The 19,219-nt window shown below is 40.0% G+C and overlaps 1 protein-coding gene, 1 long non-coding RNA gene and 2 other non-coding genes across 9 annotated transcripts in view; 3 read left to right on the forward strand and 1 right to left on the reverse strand.

Annotated features, from left to right (window-relative positions):
* Positions 1-10,488, reverse strand: part of LOC146424223 (uncharacterized) — a 68,008-nt gene extending 57,520 nt beyond the window's left edge. For 4 of the 6 annotated variants that reach the window (XR_014846756.1, XR_014846753.1, XR_014846757.1 and 1 more), the window contains exons 1-2: positions 8,349-8,783; positions 6,031-6,130 (exon numbers count right to left, since the gene is read on the reverse strand). This is a non-coding gene — a long non-coding RNA (uncharacterized LOC146424223). Of the gene's footprint in view, positions 1-6,030; positions 6,131-8,348; positions 8,784-9,063; positions 9,965-10,456 lie in introns of those variants that run through there. The other 2 variants (XR_014846754.1, XR_014846755.1) reach the window with 2 other exon arrangements.
* Positions 10,489-10,613: 125 nt separating this feature from the next.
* Positions 10,614-12,905, forward strand: COX7C (cytochrome c oxidase subunit 7C). The gene is made up of 3 exons (XM_085042335.1): positions 10,614-10,783; positions 11,723-11,868; positions 12,817-12,905. The coding sequence occupies exons 1-2, from the start codon at positions 10,709-10,711 to the stop codon at positions 11,837-11,839; spliced, it is 192 nt and encodes a 63-aa protein (XP_084898461.1). The 5' UTR covers positions 10,614-10,708; the 3' UTR covers positions 11,840-11,868; positions 12,817-12,905.
* On the forward strand, positions 10,939-11,001 carry LOC146424225 (small nucleolar RNA Z39). The gene has a single exon (XR_014847123.1). It is a non-coding gene; the product is annotated as a small nucleolar RNA Z39 (small nucleolar RNA).
* LOC146424226 (small nucleolar RNA Z39) lies at positions 12,179-12,239 on the forward strand. The gene has a single exon (XR_014847122.1). It is a non-coding gene; the product is annotated as a small nucleolar RNA Z39 (small nucleolar RNA).
* Positions 12,906-19,219: the final 6,314 nt, after the last annotated feature.

Genomic DNA, 19,219 nt, shown 5'->3' on the forward strand with positions numbered 1-19,219 from the left:
AAACAGCCAGCAACCATGACATACTGCTTAGAAAAGCTGTCATGGGATTTTAAAATTTCTTTATTTACAATTTCTCTAGAAAAGAGAATCACTAGGCAGTTTTTACACAGAGAAAGGACTAATACATCTAAGGAATACCACAGAAAGGCACTAAACATCAGCATAACCCTCCCTGCACCTGTGTTTTCTGTAGAATTCTTGTGGACAAATGCTGGATAATCTCTACAACACTGATTTTAAGACTTGACAAGACTCTCTCCAAAGACCACACAGCTACAGGCACAAGACCAAGAAAAATAAGATCATTTTTCTTGTGGATCGAAGAGAATAAATTAGTTCAGGAACTGCTGCTGACCCCTTCAGATCTAAACCACTGATTACATTCAGATTTGGACTTTGTCTCCAGAACTCATCCTTCTTTGCTTGCCATAAATTCAAGCATAAACTGGAAAATGCCCCATATTTTTGCTTTATGTGGAATGAACATGACTCTCAAGGAAAGCCTCCTAAAGCTGAAGCCACTGTGGACTCCTGAGCAAGTGATTTAGAATTTCCTTTAAAGCACAATCTTCTTTGGTGATCAGCTGATTTGAACCCAGGCCTAGCTCTCAAAGAACAGTTGCATAATCTTGGCTACAACTTCTGAAAAAAATAAAAGCTAAATTGTCACAAAAGGCTTTCAGAAAGTCAATAAAGTAAATGAGGAAGGCGGAATTGCAGAGAATGTTAGGATTATTAAAAACAGTGAGATTTCAAAAGAACAAGGACTTGCACAAAAATAGCCTGTCCAAAAAACAATAATTAAGAACTAGAAATTAGCATAAATACACATTATAATCACATGTATGATGTCAGCATATATATGATGTATCACATCACCAACACTAGTATGCCTCTGCACAACATCCAGGACAACAACTTACTGCTTGAATGTTTTACTTGAAGAGGAGAATGACAGATGTGAAAACATATTTATCCTCTCAACAAATGTAATAGTCTCAGTAGGAGGCAAAAGAATAAACATCACACAAGGCACAGTAAACACAAGCTGAAAGTGTTTATTATATTGTCACTTCTAATTCCAGGAGATTTAACAGATATTTCCTTATAACATTGACATGTCCTTTGGAGACTATGATGACAGTACGATGTGTTACTGCCTTCCTTTTATGAAGACACCAAATCAGATGCATCAGATGAAAACATGGGCTCACTTGTAATGCCAATCTCAGTCTGGGAAGAACTTCAGCACATACTAGAGCTCCATCCAGTATCATGCATTTGTACCCCAAAGAGTCTTGCTGAATCCATGTGGGAATGGCAGCACAGAACAGAAGCTGATGCTGTTATCTCATGGATATATCATCCAATCCCCTATATCTTCTTTCACTGATCCTTTCCTCATCTACCTTTCCCCAAATATCCTTTCTTAATGTATTGGCTTCCAGTCCCAGCCCTCTGCTTCCTTCCAACTTTCTCTCCAAATCACTGTCCATGCATCAAGTAGTCAAGAGGTGGAACTGCAGTTTAAGGCAATCCCATAAAACATCAATAGACTAAACGGCCTCAAGGGCCAAGAAAGCCCAAAAGGAGATTTCAGGGGAAAACCTGGGGGAAAAGAATAAATATCATAACAACTTTTGGCTCTTGTCATATGACTTGCAAGTAGTATCCAAAGGAAATCACAGAAATGCAGAGCAGAGGCAAGAACTGGGATGAAGTTGTGGCACGCACCCTCAGTCTCAAGAGACAAGAAGTTTCAGTGTTTTCATCCTACATGTGCAATTCTCACACTTTAGACGTAATCTAGGAGAAAGTGCTATTGGTGATAAAAAATTTGTATGAGAAGTCATCTGACATTATGCATGTAAGTAAAAGCTGTGGAAGAACTGACTGTCTCAGAGAAACTTTGTATCTCTGCACCATATTTCCACAGCCTGCCACTGAATTCTCACTCACAGCTTTGAAGCTTCAAGAACATTTCCAACCATGCTTCATATTTATCTGAAAAACCAGTTTTAAAAACAGTTCTACAAGCAGTATTCAAGCAAGACCCAGCAACAGGTATTCAGTCATGTGCTTGTCCTTCCAAAGCAAAAGCATCATCCCCTGCAGAAATTCATGTCTCAGGCCCTGCTCCTTGCTCTGGATTTAACTTATTTACCTGGATTTAACTGTGCTATGTGCTCCCAGAACAGTAGGAAACAAATTAGTACAATGGGCCATTAATCTACTCAGTTTTGTGTCATTTTAAATAAGAGTTAGACATTCATGATCTTAATTTCTGATCAAGGCAAGTAATAAATAACCTTTGATTCAACCTGAGTACCTTTAGGCAAATGACATTTTTCTGTTTCACAATTCCATGACTTCAGCCCGGTTATATTCAAAGACAAGGACCACTTGCTCTACAATAATGTGGCACCCTTGAGCTGGATTAAACATGCTGTATTCTTGCAAAGTTAGCCATTTTTACACTAGAATAGTCAAATCAAAAATTGGCAGTATCATATAGCTCTAGTCAGGAGTCAAGTTTCCAACTGTGAAATGAAATTCTGTGAAGCAACTGAGTATGTGCAGTAAGAAAAAAATTCTATTCCCATGTCTAGTTGATAATGATTTCCTTTTATAAAATGTATTGAATTGCCATTTATGAAATGAACTATTTTAAAGGGGAGAGCTGGGTCCCAGTGACAAGCTGCTGAAGTTATCGAATTCTTCAGGGAAGGTTTTGCACACGTCTCTTCAAGACACAGAAAAAAGACGAAGATGAGACATGAAACATGATAATCTTTTGAGCAAAAGAAATTGTTCAAGGTATTTGATAAATACATCAAACATCTGATAAAGTTCGGAGCCAAAGAGGATTAAAAATGACAGTAAGTCCACCTAATATGAATTCCAGAGTGTGTTTCTTCAGACATTTAAGAGGATTCTTTTAATCTCAGGAACAAATATGAAGCTGATAAAAAAGATTTTTAAAATTGTTCAAGTAAAGCCCTGAATAAAGATTTTGGATATAGGCGACTTGAAGGTGCCAAAAGGAGCGCAGGGAGTCAAGTTCATGATTTCTAAGGTAAGGAGGGCAAACATCAATTTTCCTAACACAGGTTACTCCACTACCAAAACTGTGCCACATAAGCCTGACACAGCACGAAACTCTCCCATGGCTGCCTCGTAGTGGATCAAATAAACACTGTTGGTTAGTAAAAAGACATCCAGTTTAAGATGGAAAAGGAGAACACACACAGAGAACATTCCAGCATAGGAACCTGCACACGATCAAATCCAGCTTATGTTCCACAAAAATGTTTGAATATGTCACAGAGGAAGATTCACTGCGAAGAGTTGTGGCAAATGACTAGCTTGAGATTCCCATTAGGAAAAATAATATTTACTCAGCTCTTGGGCTGCATTTGCAGTTTGCATCTTGGCACAAACTTTGTTGTGGATACTCAGTAACCTATGGTAAGGCAGTAGCTGAAAACATTTTGAAAATTCCACTCCACGAAATGAATCTCCTGGTTATCCCACTATGAAAAGTACATCAGTAAAAGGTTTCCTCCTACTCATCTTACTCATTTGACTGGTAAGACTTGACCCCAGACTTTCTAGCACAGTGACCTTGTTAGTGCTTGTAATGAAGGAGATGGGAGTCATCACTGTCACTTCATTTTAAGTTCATATTTAGTGTGAGTGAGTCAGTAGAGCCTGAATTACATAGAAAGCTCATAACCAAGTCCAAGAGTAAATATTCACTGCACTTTCAGCATGCCTGACTGCTGACCAAACAGCCAGTTGTGACACAAAAAGTGTCTGTGCTTTGGTAGACACTAGCTTTTTGTTGACCTCATAAACAAAGGTGACAATGTTGATGCACAATGAATATAAACCAGAGGCCACCAGTATATTTCACATTCAACATTTCGAACAGTTAATATTTCATTATAATGATCACTGAGAGGTGACACGTTCAATTTCACCAGCATATTACAAAAACGTTCTGAAAAACTAAATTTAGAGGAGAAATCAGTGAACAGGTCACTGGAGGAACTGACAGGCTCACGTGTAAATAAATTAGCTGGACTAGAATGCTACTAAGGAATCAAAATATTGTAAGAAATGTGCACAGTTTCTTGTGATGTATTTAGAGGAGGGTGAAATACTACCCCAGTTCCCTCAGGACCTGTGGGTGCATCTCATCAGGTCCCATAAACTAGTGCACCTTCAGGAACTTCAGAAGTTCCAGCTTTGAGCTCTGAGAACTAAGATTATAAATCATTTTTATATCCTCAGTGATGTCAAAACTGAAATGACACAATTTCATCTCCTGTCAACACTGGCGTGTCTGCCTACAGTACCTGAGAATGGATTGTAAAAAACACCAGTTACTGTTCTTCCATCACGGTAAGTCAGCAGTAACCACACTGGCAGGCACCCTTGTTGTAAAAGACAAGTTAAAAGCTATGGTCACAAGTGAATTTATAGTCTAACAACACATAAACAAGAAAAATTAGAGCAATACTTGCTTAACAGCTAAACCATCTACTGTAATTAGAGAGAGAAAGTAATAATACAGAGAGATCCTGCTTATGGCCAAATACAGGTTGCTGAAAATATCAGCCCAGAAAGTGTACTGTGAAAGTACTTAAAACAATAGCAAACAGAGGTGTAATTACATTGTTTCAATAAGTTTTAGTGGAATTAAAATTGATCTTTGATTGTTAAAAGTGATTTTTTGCACAAAAAGTACCTAACAGAATAGCCTTTCTCCTTCCACCTTTATTAATCTCTAACTGCTGTATTTCTTTGACATTGTCTTCTCACAGAAACACTGAGCACAGGGAATCACCCAGAGCACGCCTACAATGACTGGAAAAAACCAAACATCACACCTGAAAAATGCTCCTCAATTTTTGGGTTTTGTGCTTGGTCACCCCTTTTCATGGAAATTACAGAAACTTGGTATCTTAGCATAGCACACAACATACACATACAGGAGGACATGTTGTCTACACAAACAAGCCCTTTCTAATTAATTGCTGACTTGGTAGTTTGAGTGTGATTTGGTCTTTTAACTTTAAAAAAAAAAATTGATAGGTTAAAGACCTCCTTCAAAACTCAGCAGGATTTATGGGTTAGCCCAATGTATCACAAATTTTAGCCTACTGTAAAGAACATATTTCTCTAGGAAATGCTCACAATATCTATCATGGCTTTGGAAACAACTAATACCCTGTTGACAACACTGATCGTATTAAATGGAGCTCTACCCCTCAGCATTTCTTTCCAAGATTAAAGGACAAAAAAAACATGCTCCATTTTCATTTTTGTAAACTAAGACACATGTAAGTCTTTCACTTACCTCAGCCAAGATGACAATATGTATTGCTGTGCCCTTACACATCTGGAAATAAGATATCAGTGGAAGATTTTACCAACAACAGATTTTACTAAATAATGTAGAAATACAAATATGTTTAAAAGGCTTGTGCATGACTAAAAAATTGTAATAAAAAGGAAACTGGCATACAAGAACATGACAAGTATGTGAAACATACACATCACATATATATTAAAATAACTGGTTTTTGAGGGCTCTTTTTTACTACCTTGCATATTTTCACCAACATGCTGTCCTCTTGATGGAGAAACCAATAACACAACTTTAAGAAAAATCCCTGTTTAAACTATAGAAAAAATAAGCACAAATAAGGCAGAAAAATTAACGGCATTTTTTTGGTTTTACAGCCAAGTAAATTGAGTACTGCACCTGCAAGGAAAAATGGTGATTTCAAGAGCTCCTAAGATATTCCTACACACAGAAGAGCTCCTTCAAGCACAAGCTTTAGCAACCAAGCAATGACTGTTACAGTGAGATAGTTCAAAACGCAAGTAATTATAACACAGCTTGCTCTAATTGCAAACCAACTGTCTTGGTGTCTGTGATAAAAATACAGAGCTTAACATACTCCATTTTAGAGAAAGACATGAAGACAAAATAAATAATGCAAAGTAGCTCTTACTCACTGTGCAAGTGCTGTATTCTTGTGAAGCCTCTAGAAGAGGTTCTGTGTAATCAACCTTCCCTCACATATTTTAAACAGACTTTTGGGAGATTTAATTAATGCTGCAAAAGATTAATGAAAGAAAGTAATTCTGTCAGAGTAAAATATTATTTGTTAGACACTTATTTCAGCTGCTGAAATACAGATAGTACATACAAATGAGACTCTGTATCCATAAGGAATCATTTACATGAAGGGGCAATTTTTGAACTATTTCACATAATGTGAAAATAAATTTATCTAGGTACACTGCCAAAACTGTAATTTTGTCCCTATGCACACCCAGCTACAGCTGCTTTCATGAGTAACATTCATTCTATAAATTTGTGCTCAACTTTTCATACTACCTGTGTTTTTCAAAACAAAATTACACTAATAAGCAAAAACACAGTAAAAAAGATCCTACAGCACTTTTATATCCATGATGGCTTTAAAGTATCAATTACACAATCCTACCATCCTAGCAGCAAAGCAAATGACACAACCAGAGCTAACTGGCCAAATCTGGATGCACAGGCCCACTTTTGGATTTCAAACAGGTGCAAAAATCATAGGTTTCAGGCTGAGAACAGTAAATTCAGCTGCATATGTTAACTCTTAGGTAGAAAGTTGAAAATGTTGATTATACAGTCTTAAAGACAAGGTAAATCACATTTGTGGAGTGGTGGTTGACAAAATGACAACAGTAGATTGACAGGAAGACCTTTACACGTAGATATTACAGTACAAAAAGAAACTTCCAATTGTTTTATCCTCTTGTTCATAACATATCATGATACATTGGAATCTTCTGAAAGGCATAATATTCCAATGCCTATCACCTTATCTTGAATATTTCAAAGATGATCCTGGGAAATACAATTAATAAATGCACTAGGCATTAGCAGTCTGGGGCTTGGGAAGGAATTTGATATGTTTCCCGTAATAATTTTCTCATGCCCTAATACCAAATAATATATATGTATTCAGCAGTAAACCTGTATTTGGACAAGCTACTTTTGCCAATATAAACTGATGTTGCTGCCAAGAAAAGCACTAATTCCATGCATCCATTTCCACCTTTTTAATGCTACAACTGCTTCACACTTTCCTGTGGGTCAAGTGTAAGTCTGTGTGCCACTACACCCTGAGCTGGATCTGTGAAACGATCCACTCCCAAGAACAGCTGGGGGAGGAAAGTGTCCTTTGAACTGTGCCCTGAAAAAAATTATTTTCAATGCATATGTACACTTGAAAGTAACTAAGTTTCACACATTAAGGAAGGCTTGCACATTTGGAAGATTGGCTGGTTTTAACAGCTATGATGGAAGAATAAAAGATGCTACTTCTAACAGCCTCCTCCCGTTGCTATCAATGTCTGCAGCAATAACTGTTTCCAAAGCACAATTCCTTTTGCTACTCCACTTTCCTGAGACTTATGGGAGCTCTCTGGAATCCAGGTAAGTATATTCTCCAAGTAATAACTCTTTTAAACTGACGTTATCTGTATTTCATTTCAATGTTTTCAGCTTTTCATTGTTTTCAGCTAAATACAATGCTTCACATATAAATACCTCTTTTTGCAGTTGAAGACTCCCCACAGTATTTTTAATAGTATTAATTGTTTATTTTATATTTGTAACGTATTTTATAATTCAGAATACCTACTTTGTGGGGAAAAAAGCAATTATCACATCTGAGGCAAGTTGACTACTCTTATGAAAGACATACTTCTGTAATTGTGAAACTAGACTGACTGATAAATTACTCTATCAGAGATATTTTCATTAACCCATAGTTTTGCTAAAAACCATGTAATTAATATCCATTATATAATGCCTCTCACAGCTTCTACTCAGCCTTCCCCTTTCATTACTTATCATTTAACAAATGCTTCATCTTGGTTAATATTTGATCTCATGACTGAAGGGAGGTTAATTCCTAAGTTGAATGCTAGACAAAATAATTTATCATGTCAACAAAAACAGAGGATAATTTCTGCAGAAAAACAATGTTCTTGTGTCATCCATGATGGCTGTTTTGTCTCCTGAGCCCTCTGTCCATGACACTAGCAAAGCAACTTAGGGACTTTATGCTGTTAAAAAGGCTTTCATGAAGTACACACATCTGAACTTGATCATACATCATTTCAGCATTTAAAAACAGCTGTTTACTTCACTCATGAAAGAGGATTTAGAAAGTCAGTAAGATTTTTCTCTTGGTTCTCTCACTGTATCTCGGTGATTGGCAGTTTCAAGCCCCAAAGTACGGCCTTGTGTATTTTGTAAAACATACACTAACCTTCCTATGCTTCTTTCTTCCACCAAAATCACAAAGGTAGATTCTGTGCACTGTTTTATTTAGCTACGTGTGGTTTTCCTTATTTGTGGTTTTTTTGGAGTCTATTTCATAAAGAGAAACATTCTTTGTGGGGGAAAGTGAGCAAGAAAGTAGCACCTGAAAGAATTCAGCACCAAGTCATATTCACAGCAGCAAAATGTATTACTGAAGATGAAAAAGATAACTTGGCAAAAAGTAACAGGTTTTTTAAAGGAAGAAAAAATGGCAGATATAAAGAGATGTATGTGAACTAATAGCCTAAATTCAAAGATTCATATATTTAAAAGCTGGAAATATACACTATATATTCTATCTCTATACACTATACACTATTTTCACCCATTCTGACCCCATGAATGACACAGGACAGGGAATTTCACCCAGTAACTAACTCTGTAATTCTCTGCAGTTTGTGTGGTTAGTCTTTGATTATCTTCACTACAATTATTGTAGACCATATTTCCAGCACTTCAGAAGATACTATCTTTCATTCCTTTGCCAAAATTCCCATCAATGCTGTCAGAGTTTGTCACTCTAAACTCCATGGCTTTCCACGGCAGGCAAGCACTCACTTTGTATCACTTTGTGCTTTGAAAGAGAACAGATATGAGTGTTCAGATCTATTTCTTCTGCTGTAAAACAACTCTGGAGATCTACCACTCTGTAAAATATTTACCTAGAGATTTCTGCTTCTGTCTACAGAGAAGACATCTGCAGAGCATCAAGGATTAAACTGCGGTTGCTAAAGTAACTCTGTAACAGCAATCTTTACACCTCTACTCAGCATCTCCTCTGCAGCAACACCGTAAAATCCACTACAGGGAGAGCAGAGCTACATTAAAGTGAGAACATTTGTTATAAAGATGATAAAGCAGACTGCAGAGCACTTCTGTGCTATTAATTCCAATTAGAAAATGCTCGAGAAAGGGGGAGGAGGGGGGAGAAGAGGACAGGGAAGCATTCTTCAGCAGAACTCAGAAACAGGAAATCAACAAAAAAAATGGCTTGCAAACTCTGACAAATAAAAATGAAATTCTATCAAAACAAAGGCAAAAAATCTGAAAAACAGCTAGCTAAAGAAACCACTAGATCCACAAGTAATGGCAAAAGATATCCTAGAGTTCTGTATCACCTACTAATCATCAACAACCACCACCTAATGTAATTAAGCCTTACATCTCAAAGGCATCTCAACCTGTCTGTATCAATGTATTACTTTGGTGAACATAACGCTGGTTTTCTATCCTTCCATAAACATCACAAAAACATGCAGAAAGGCTATTAAAAAAATTCACTCCTTGCAACACTGAGATGGCAGCACAGAACTTATTTTCCTGAAAATAAGGGAAAGACAGAGTTTGTCTTTAAAATACTACACATAGGAAAAACAGATGAAGACCACTAATTCTAGAAATAACTCTGTTATTCCTTTGACAAACGTGAAGGGTGCAGAAAGGGTTTTTTTTCCCTTTCAAGTTGCCAAAATTTCTTTAAACAGGCCACAATATAGTCCTTAATGCAGTGATGGTATATATATCATACAAACAGGTATATAAATCGTCATTCTCCGTCAATCATGTCAGAGAGAAACCATTAAAAAAAAAAAAAAGAAAAAAAAAAAAAGAAAAATTAAAAAAGCATGGAGTCACAGGACAAGCGGGGAATGCATGCAGACCACGAGAGGTCAGGGCTAGAAGGGATTTGGAGAAGGAATTGTTCCCCGTGAGGGTTGTGAGGCCCTGACACAGGTTGCCTCCTGGAGAAGCTCAGGCTGCCCCTGGATTCCTGGGAGGGTCCAAGGCCAGGCTCGGAGCACCCTGGTTCATGGGAGGTGTCCCTGCCCCTGAGGGACACCTGTCCTCCCGTGAGGGGAGCGCAGAACTGTACGAGCTTTAAGCTCCCTTCCACCATAAACCACTCAGTCACTGTATTTCCCGTCCGTTCAGCGGGATCACTGAGTCCTACACTAAACGCGGCCCCGTGCCGCTCTCAGGACCCAGCCGAGCTTTGCTCCTTCCCTCACTCCGCCCCTCACTCCCCCCGCCATTTCCCCGCCTCCCCTCACACACCACAAAATGGCGGCGGGGCGCGCGGGACTCTCCCCTCCCCTCCCCCCCCACCCCCAGCGCGAGCGCGCGCGGGGACCTTGACCAACCGCAAGCCGCCGTTTGGTGCCACGTGACCGCGCGGAACTACAACTCCCGTCATGCCCCCGGCGCTCCCTTCCTCCTCCCCGGTTCCGGTTCCGGCTCCCCTCAGGCGCGCCGCGCTCGGGAAGGTCGCGCAGGGCGGACGAGTGCCCGCTGTGTCTCGTCCTCGTCATGCTGTCCGCCGGCGTCCGCCGCTTCGCTACCTCGGCCATCCGCCGCAGCCACTATGAGGAGGGGCCCGGGAAGGTGGGCAGGAGCGTGCTGGCCCGCTGAAGGTCGCGGGGACGGGGTTGGCGGGGTGGGGGTTGGTGGCTGCCGTGTGCCCGGCTGGTGCTGCGTGGGCTTTGCCGGTAGCAGAGCATATCGTGTGGTGACGGAGCCCAGCGGCCTTCCCCGCGGTGGTACAGATGATGAGCATTGCGGTATGAGGGACAACAATGATACTGTAAACGCTTTCTGATGTACCTGGCGTGTTTTCTCGAGCCTTCGGTTTAAAAGCTCGATTTTACGTGCCTAGTTGATACGAGGAAATTTTCCACGGTGAAGGTAATGAAATAACGGAACGCTGGGGAGGCTGCTGCTGTGTTTCCTCAGGGGCTTTTATTTGACTGCATGAGGCCTGCAGCAAGCTGGCCCCACCTTGGGTTGGAGGAAGAGGGACAAAAATTACCTCCAGAGATCACATCCGAGCTGTTATCATGGAGTGTTTGGGCTGGAAAGGACCTTAAAGGTCATTTTGTTCCTCCCTGCCATGGGCAGGGACACCTTTTGATAGATCAGGTAGTTCCAAACCCTGTCCAGCCTGGCTTTGGATAATCCCAGGGATGGGGCAGCCTCAGCTTCTCTGGGCAGCATGTGCCAGGAGCTCATCACCCTCCCAGGGAGCAATTCCTGCCCAATATCCGGACAAAATCTGCCCTCTTTTAGTTTGAATTTAATCCCCCCTTGTCCTGTCTCTGCAGTTCCTGATGAAGACTCCATCTCCAGCTTCCCTGTAGGTGCCTTTCATATACTGGAAGGTTATATATTATCTGAAATATTGCGTTTTCTTTCCTTGGGGGGTACTGAAGCTGCTTTGGAACTGCATATTTGTTTTATTCTGAGATTCTTAGCATTTTTAAGCGGATGAGAAAGGAATTAATGCACTGATTGAAAAGGTAAAGCTCCCTTTTTTTTTTCCCCTAGAACCTCCCGTTCTCTGTGGACAACAAGTGGCGGCTGCTGGTGATGATGTGTGCATTTTTTGGGAGTGGATTTGGTGCCCCTTTCTTCATCGTCAGACACCAGCTCCTGAAGAAATGAAGAGGGCAAGCTGTGGCTGCACTAGCTGGGTAACTGCTTTTGTTGGATTTCACAGCACAGTGGGATTCAAGGAGCCTGACCTCCTCAAAAACCTTTATAATTCTCAGCCTTTAGCACTCCAGCTGCTGAAGAGTTGTGGTCTGTTGTGTAATACTAACTGAAATGGTGAGCAGGTTGCAGTTGGTGTCACAGAGCTGCTGCACTCGGTGCTTTGTGACCTTTACCTCTCCAGAGGCCACACCTCTCCTCCTGCAGCTTCTGGCTGCAACCAAAACCTTGCCTGCTTTCTCCCCTGGGGCAATAAAAAGGTGCACTTGGTGTGATCTGTGGGAGCCCCTGGCACGTGTGATGTGACAAAACAGGATGAGAAGCTGTGATGCTGTAAACGCTTTCTGATGTGCCACATAAAGCTCGGGGGAAAATAAGTTCCCTTGAACTTGCCCTGTGTCAAAACTGTCTCACCATCATTCCTAATGATTTGTGGTCTACTGCCCACTTGAGACAAGGTTATTAACAGAAAGTAATTGGTGCTTGCTGATGATCCTAATGAAGCAAACCTCAGACATACAGACTGCAAGCATGGCATTTCCAGTGGAAAGCACACTTTAATTTGTCTTAAGCTGACTCCACTTTGGAAATACCTGGTGGTGTCTGTAATCTGAGAAACTAAATGTTTCTTAGGAGCTTGAATGACCCAGGTAGTTCTTGAAAGGAAGTAACAATCCTCATTGGAATCTCATGATTGGAAGGAATTTCATATTTCCTTTGCCAGTTTGTTTTTTCCATGATAGATTCTGGAGAAATCCGAAATCAGCAGCCTTGTATTGACCTTAAGCATTTAGAACTGTGTGGTTTCATGCAAGTGAAGGCCTCTGATGCAAAACCAGACAGGATGAAGCAAAGCCCATCAAAAATTCTAATGAAAATACATGTTTATTACAGGGTTCTTAAATTCGTTTAATTTGTTTTTCTTGCAGAGCTGAAGTCTTCCACACAGCATCGTTCAATGGGGAAATGATGGCTGCAACCCGTGCTGGATGTCTCTAAATAAAATCTCAAACCTGAAGGCCTTGGGTTGTGTGTTTTGTGAAACTCCTGAAGTGCTTTTGATAGCTGGTGTGTACCGAGAACCCCTCCAAACTGCAGTGTGCAGCCATTAAATTAAACTCTTCATTGTTGTGTATAAAAACAGAGGGTAGAGAAAACCACATTTCAAAACTGGGATTGGGCTGAGCTTTTTTTACTGCTCACAGTGATGACCTGGGATAGTTTATAGCAGTGGGTATCCTGTCTCTGTAATCCATGCTGCAGAGTTTTTAACTTCAGTGAAGACTTTCTTTGGCTTTTCTTCCACACTGAGCTGTTCTGAAGAGCTGCTGTTCCCAGGGCTCTGCAGCATCAGCTCTGAGCAGGGGCTTGGGCACTGCCCTAAAGGTTTCATGAGGCCTCAGGCTCAGGGGATGAGGTAGGTACAACTCTGACCAGAAAAAAAGTATTGGTAATATTTTATAGTTACCAAAACTAATACTGCTGCAGATTTGGAGGTTTATGGAAGGAATTGATGGCATTTTGTGGTGTTGGCACAAAGCCATGCCAGGCCCTGGGGCTTGTGTAATTAGAGATAGTCCAGGAGCTGTGAGTGCTGTCAGGATACTGAAAACAATGAGGATATGAGAGATATTTCAGTCAGTGGCTTTGTTGGCAGCACGATTAAACAATCATTTTCCCACCTGCTTTTGTTGTGACCACTCTTATCTGAAGGCACAGGGCCTGGAAAGCACTGGCCTTGCACTGGGATGGTCTCTTCACCCTTGCAGGCAGTGCTGTGAGGGGCTCTGAGCTGATTTCCTTGTGCACTTCTCTGGTTTGCTCTTTTTCCCCCACTCGAATGCCCTCCTGCTGCAGCACAGTGCATTTAATGTTGCTTGAAGCATCAGAACCTACAAGCTGAACAGTTTCACAAAATTTCGTGTTCTTTTCTTGCCGTTCTAATTGTATGGATGCCAGTTTCTCATCAAACTCCCTCAGCAGAAGTGTGTGGGAGTGGTAACATGCTGCTTGTAACAGAACAGCTCCTGGGTGCCACATTTCTCTCTTCAGGTGTGACTTTAAAGTGCTGATGACTGTTCCCCCTTGCTCCAGAGTCCCTGATGTATTTGAAAAGAGTACAAATTCCCTTTGAAGGTTTACCCTCTGGGATACACAAACCAGTTCTCTTACCGTGCTGAAAACAAGGTCTCCTTTTTGAATGCCACCCCTTTACAGTTTTCAAAGGTACTTTTGAGCATGGGTGGTTTCACTTAGAGCAATTATTTTTGGATGAAATGTTAGAGACTTTCTCTTGTTTTTTGTTTTAAAACTGTAATCATCTCTTTTCACAGTGTTGTTACACTGATGGATTGTAGTCATTTAGGAGTGGAGAGGTCCTGGGGGCTACTAGTTGTAAGAAGTTTCCAAACCATGACCCTGTTTCCAACCTTGCCACCAATTTAGCTAAATAAATGACTGATGTGGAGCACAATATCTGTAATCTTTCATCTGCTGTTCTACATAATTTCCATGGCTGTGTGCTGAGGGTATAGAGGATCTGAACCTCCTGTGTGCTGGTGGTTTTATTCCAGCTTTCACTCCCCCCATATGACCCCAGTTTTTGTGTGCCAGTACAAGTCATGCAAAAATTAAATATCTAATTAAACAATTATCTAATTTAATAATTTTGACTAAGTGTATAATGTTAGCCATAAACTATTTTATAAGCTGTGTTTGTTGTGTAGTGTAGTACAATTTTGTAGCCTTCTTAGTGTGGTCAGCTAATTCAAGGTTTCTTGAGTACAGGTAGTTGTTAGTTTGTATTTTTGATAAAACACCTGCATACTGTGAGTCAGTAAATGAGTACTTGTGTTCTCCATTCACAGCAAACTCTGTTATTCCTGTGTGCTGCCAAAGCTGTAATTAGTCCCTTTAGAACTGAGTTGTTGCCCTACATGAGTTGCTCGGGCAGTTTGCAGTAGTTTTCAGGCCCCATCAATTACTGAGTCCTTAAGTTCTCTGCCTGACTTAAGTAATTGGTTCCCTTGGGATTTCAGAACTTCTCACTTCTGCAGCAGAAGCACATTAACAGATCTGTGCTGGTCTCTCTGTTACTGCAAAATGGGACAGTCTGCACTCTACCCAAAGGCATTATTTACTTCTAGATTAACTATAATTTCATCACTGCTCAATAAAGCAAAGTCCAGAATGCATTATTTTGGAAAATATGGGTGGAAATTGTCATTGAGAGAGATGTGGCTCCTGTCATTAATACCAGATGTTAGACAGTGTTTTAATTTCACAGAGGCACAATTCCAGATTGTATTTTTTCCTTTGCTCTTACAAGATCACTGCATTCAGCCAACACTTCCTCATTCAACCATATTTATTAACCTATTTATTCATTTAACTGCCCGTTTTCTCATTTACTCCCCAAATTTACGTTGGTGTTAATCTTTTGTTTTACCCATTCTATGGTTTATTGTTTCAAGTCCTCCTAATCTTTTATTTGTTCGTTGGCTGCCAAAGAGGTGAGCCAGAGAAGCTCGGGTAGATTTTTTTCTCACCTTATTTTCTCATTTCAGAATGACTGCTCCAAACACATTCCCACCACAGACATTAATACCCAGCCCTGAGTGATCCTAGAGACAGAAGTGTTGCTCTAAATATATAAGAATGGACTGATATTTAATGGTATTAAGAGGGATGGATCAGATTCTTTAAAGCCCATGAGTTGCAGAATTAAGTTGTGCAAAAACATAACTGTGTGTTTCATCACACTCAGCTATAAAGTGGTCTGGGTACCCAATGAAATGCTTATTTTAAAATAGCCTTTTGGGTTTCCTTTAGGGCACCTCGACTTGGTAGAAGATAAATCAGTTGAAAATAGGCAAAAAGCAATATGTAAGTGGTGCTCCCCTGTCATTAAAATTGTATGAAGGAAACAAGGCAGTGGTTAAAGAACCTCTGGGAAATAACACATCTGTGAGAATGATTGTAATTTTTGCTTGCCAGATGCCAATTTTAAGGAAAATCATTAATGCTCCCTGATTTTTTTCCAATTTTCCTGTTATAATTTTCACCTTCATGATTTCTGTTTTGGCACAAACTCAAAACCTCGCTGCTTTGCTTCCAGAGAGCTTACAGCTTGGCATTTTAATTATGTTAGGTGCAGTTTTCAAGCAGTTTCTGAATTAAATTTGAGCAGATGTGAATTAGATGTCCTCATGTTTTAATGTTTGAGATGTTTTCAGTTTGTGGATCTTTCTTTCTTACTCTGGAACACTCCTTGTTCCAGAGGGACAAGTCTGGAAGGACTTGGGTTTGGATACACTGAATGGGGTAAATATTTTGATTTGGTGAAAAAGAATATATTATTTTTCAAATTAAATTATTCTAGAATTTCTGCTCAGCAGTTAATTTGACAGTTTATCCTTTTCATAACCACTTTTCAGAAAGCAGTGGGAATTTGATTTTTTTTTTTCCCCCACCGAAAGAACAGAAATTTTCAGTTGTGCTTTGAAGCATCTGTTATTAATCCATGTTGGAGTTAAGATACAGGATTGGATGAGCCACACTTCTGAATTATTGTGAGCAGCCCTTGCATAATAGATTGACATAAATACAACAGAAACCTGGATGAAGTGTTCTTTTCCTTTAATTTGTGGCCATTTCAGGTGTTGCCCTGTACAATAATTACGAGTGTGAGTTACTTATGAAATTTTCATTAAGATCTTTTTACTGCTAATTAAATAGTAGGGGAAAAAATATATTTTCTAATGTAAGTTATCAACTACTCTTTTTGTGTTTCTCACTAGCCTGAGATTCTTATTCCTGTCTGAACGTGAAACAATTTATAGATTTATAAACAAATTGGGCTGGAGGAAGAAAATATGAAAGTAGAACTTAGTACTGCACAGGCTAACACATTCAAACTATTTTTATCCTTTAAAGGAAAAGATCATGTATACACTGCAATTCATTACTTTGGCTGAGCTTTCAGTGCAGTAAGATCAATGGGTATTTAAAAAAAATTAAATAGAACTGTTAAGGAGAAAGAAGGGAAGGAAAGAAAATATTTGCTGCCTCCATGAAAAAGAAATTAGTTGTTCTCAATGTCATGATCAAGAAAATAAAGTTATATAAAGGTCAAAGGATAGACCCAATAGGTGATATCAGAGCTGGGATACAATATCCAGTGCTATAAAAATATTCCTGCCTGTTCCCACCTCAGTGGAGTACACTAAACAGCTATGAGAAGCTATTTGTAATCATTATTTTAATATGTGAAAATACACATTAGGACAGAAACAGTAGGGCAAAACAGATTAAGTCTCTGGATTGCTTAACTGGAAATTGGAAAGTGGATCAGAGGAGCACAATAACACACTAATTTATTGTTAAAGGTGTCGTAATTACATCTTCAATTATCACAAAAAGACGTAGGTTGAAAAATAGGAGGAATGGTGCAAGTTGCCACTGGAAAAACACTTTGGAGTAGCACTGACTGGTTTGTGGCAGGTTGAAATGGAAGCACAGCAACTGTGAGACCCTCTGTGGTGCAATTAATCATTGTTTCAATTAAAACATAAATGTGGGCTCTCCCCCTTGGCCTCTCCATGGGTTTTCCAGAGGCAGCCCCTTCTGCAAACAGCAGCTCGGCTCCTGTTTGCTCTGCTTGCACAGGGAAGATAAATGTTAGTTGCTCTCTGGGATGATATGCTCAATAAGTTTGACTTGAATTTAAATGAGTTTAAAATAATAGTATTTGCCAGAATTAATGTGATCCACTGTTCCATTTTCTCCTTTGGTATTCCATGAATAACATTAAGTTCCTTTCTGTGGTTGCACCACCTTTTTCCATTAGCTATGTAGAGCATGCAGCTCTTTGAAAAATGTCACTGTATAAATAGTGTTGCTGAGAACCTGACTAAGCCACAGCCAGCAAAAAAATGTGAAAATGTACCTAGGTGGTGGGGGACAAAAAAAAAAAAGTGTAAAAATCATGTATTTCTAAATGTATATAAATGTATATAAAAATTATGACAAGTGGTGGAAGGACAGAGATGAGAGGGAAGAGTGTGGTCTGAAGTTTGGTTTCTTTTTTTGTAAAATTTTGATTGCACCATTAAGATTCATAATTCTTGAGAGTTCTCTAGACTAAGTTTAGCAAAGAAAAGGAGCTAAGAAAGAAAAAAAATAAATAAAAACGCCTACCCCACAACTCCACAATTCTGGACTAAATGTAGTTTCATAAAGGCAAGAAGATCTCTTCCCCAAGGAAGGGAAAACCTGCCAGCCACCAAACCTGCTGCATCGATCAGCACAGGTATTTGGCTAAATGGGGCTTTGCTGTGAACCAAAGCTATTGCCTGAAACAGTGGCAGAATGGGCTGTTGGGGGAAAAAAACACAAATAAAAATGTATGGATCGTTAATATGAATGAGCAATTCTTTTTGCTTGCATCCGTGAGCCATCCAGGTAATTGAAAGCAAAAACTGAAGAAGATGTGCCTCCCTAAAGAAGACCCATCTCCCCCAGACCTTGTTTTCTGACAGCTTGCAGCAGATTTAGGGAACAGCTAATTGGGAACTTCTCTGGAAGTGTGCACATCCCTGTGCTCCAAAACCATGCTGTTTCTTCCCTTTCCTGTTTGTTTCTCCCAGACGTGGTGTTGGCCTCTGAATCCAATACTGCAGAGAATTGTTTTCAGGCAAACAGCAGGAGCTCAGTTGTTAACTCACTGTTGTCTCAACACACTGCCAGGAGCTTTAAGTGCCTCTTTATAGCCCATTTGGGAGTATTTTAGCGCTGGCTTTATGAAGCTGGGTGTAGAAGGGATGAGGGGTTTTTGGAGAGGTCAGGGGAAGGCTGGCAACCCCTAAGTAAGGTCTTTTTTTCCATATTCTGGAGTGGCAGCACAAATGGGGAGGTATTCTGCAAAACCTGCATAATTTAACTTACTAGGCACAGCTGAAGTTCCTCTGCCCACCACATAATCCCAAAGCACTATGGGCACCTGACAGCCCACCTGCAGTACAATTAAAGTAGCTGAAGGAGTGACTTCAAAGTTACCTGAATTTTGTTTAATTCTCTGTTTGACAGTGCTTTGAAGTTAAAGCAACACTGCAGCGGTTCAGTTGGAATTTACCTCTGAAATCAAACTATGTAAAACAATTTCCCAGCTACTCTAATCCTAAGTAGGTCAGCAAAACCTAAGCTAGTAACACTTTGGATAGCTCACTTTTTAAGTTGATTCAAGCTCATTTTCCTGCTATGTAGGCAGCCCCAAAAATGGGAATTGCAAAACCCAGGATGCCAGGACCAAGCACAAGGACAGGGCTCAGACAC

Source organism: Lichenostomus cassidix, chromosome Z (assembly GCF_008360975.1).
Source record: "Lichenostomus cassidix isolate B80296 chromosome Z, HeHo_3.0, whole genome shotgun sequence".
Lineage (NCBI taxonomy): Eukaryota > Metazoa > Chordata > Aves > Passeriformes > Meliphagidae > Lichenostomus > Lichenostomus cassidix.

Excerpts from the sequence above, each read along its gene's own strand:
- COX7C (XM_085042335.1), top strand. The coding sequence starts at position 10,709 with ATGCTGTCCGCCGGCGTCCGCCGCTTCGCTACCTCGGCCATCCGCCGC. Across the intron at positions 10,784-11,722 it reads ATGAGGAGGGGCCCGGGAAG|AACCTCCCGTTCTCTGTGGA; the intron begins GTGGGCAGGAGC and ends TTTTTCCCCTAG.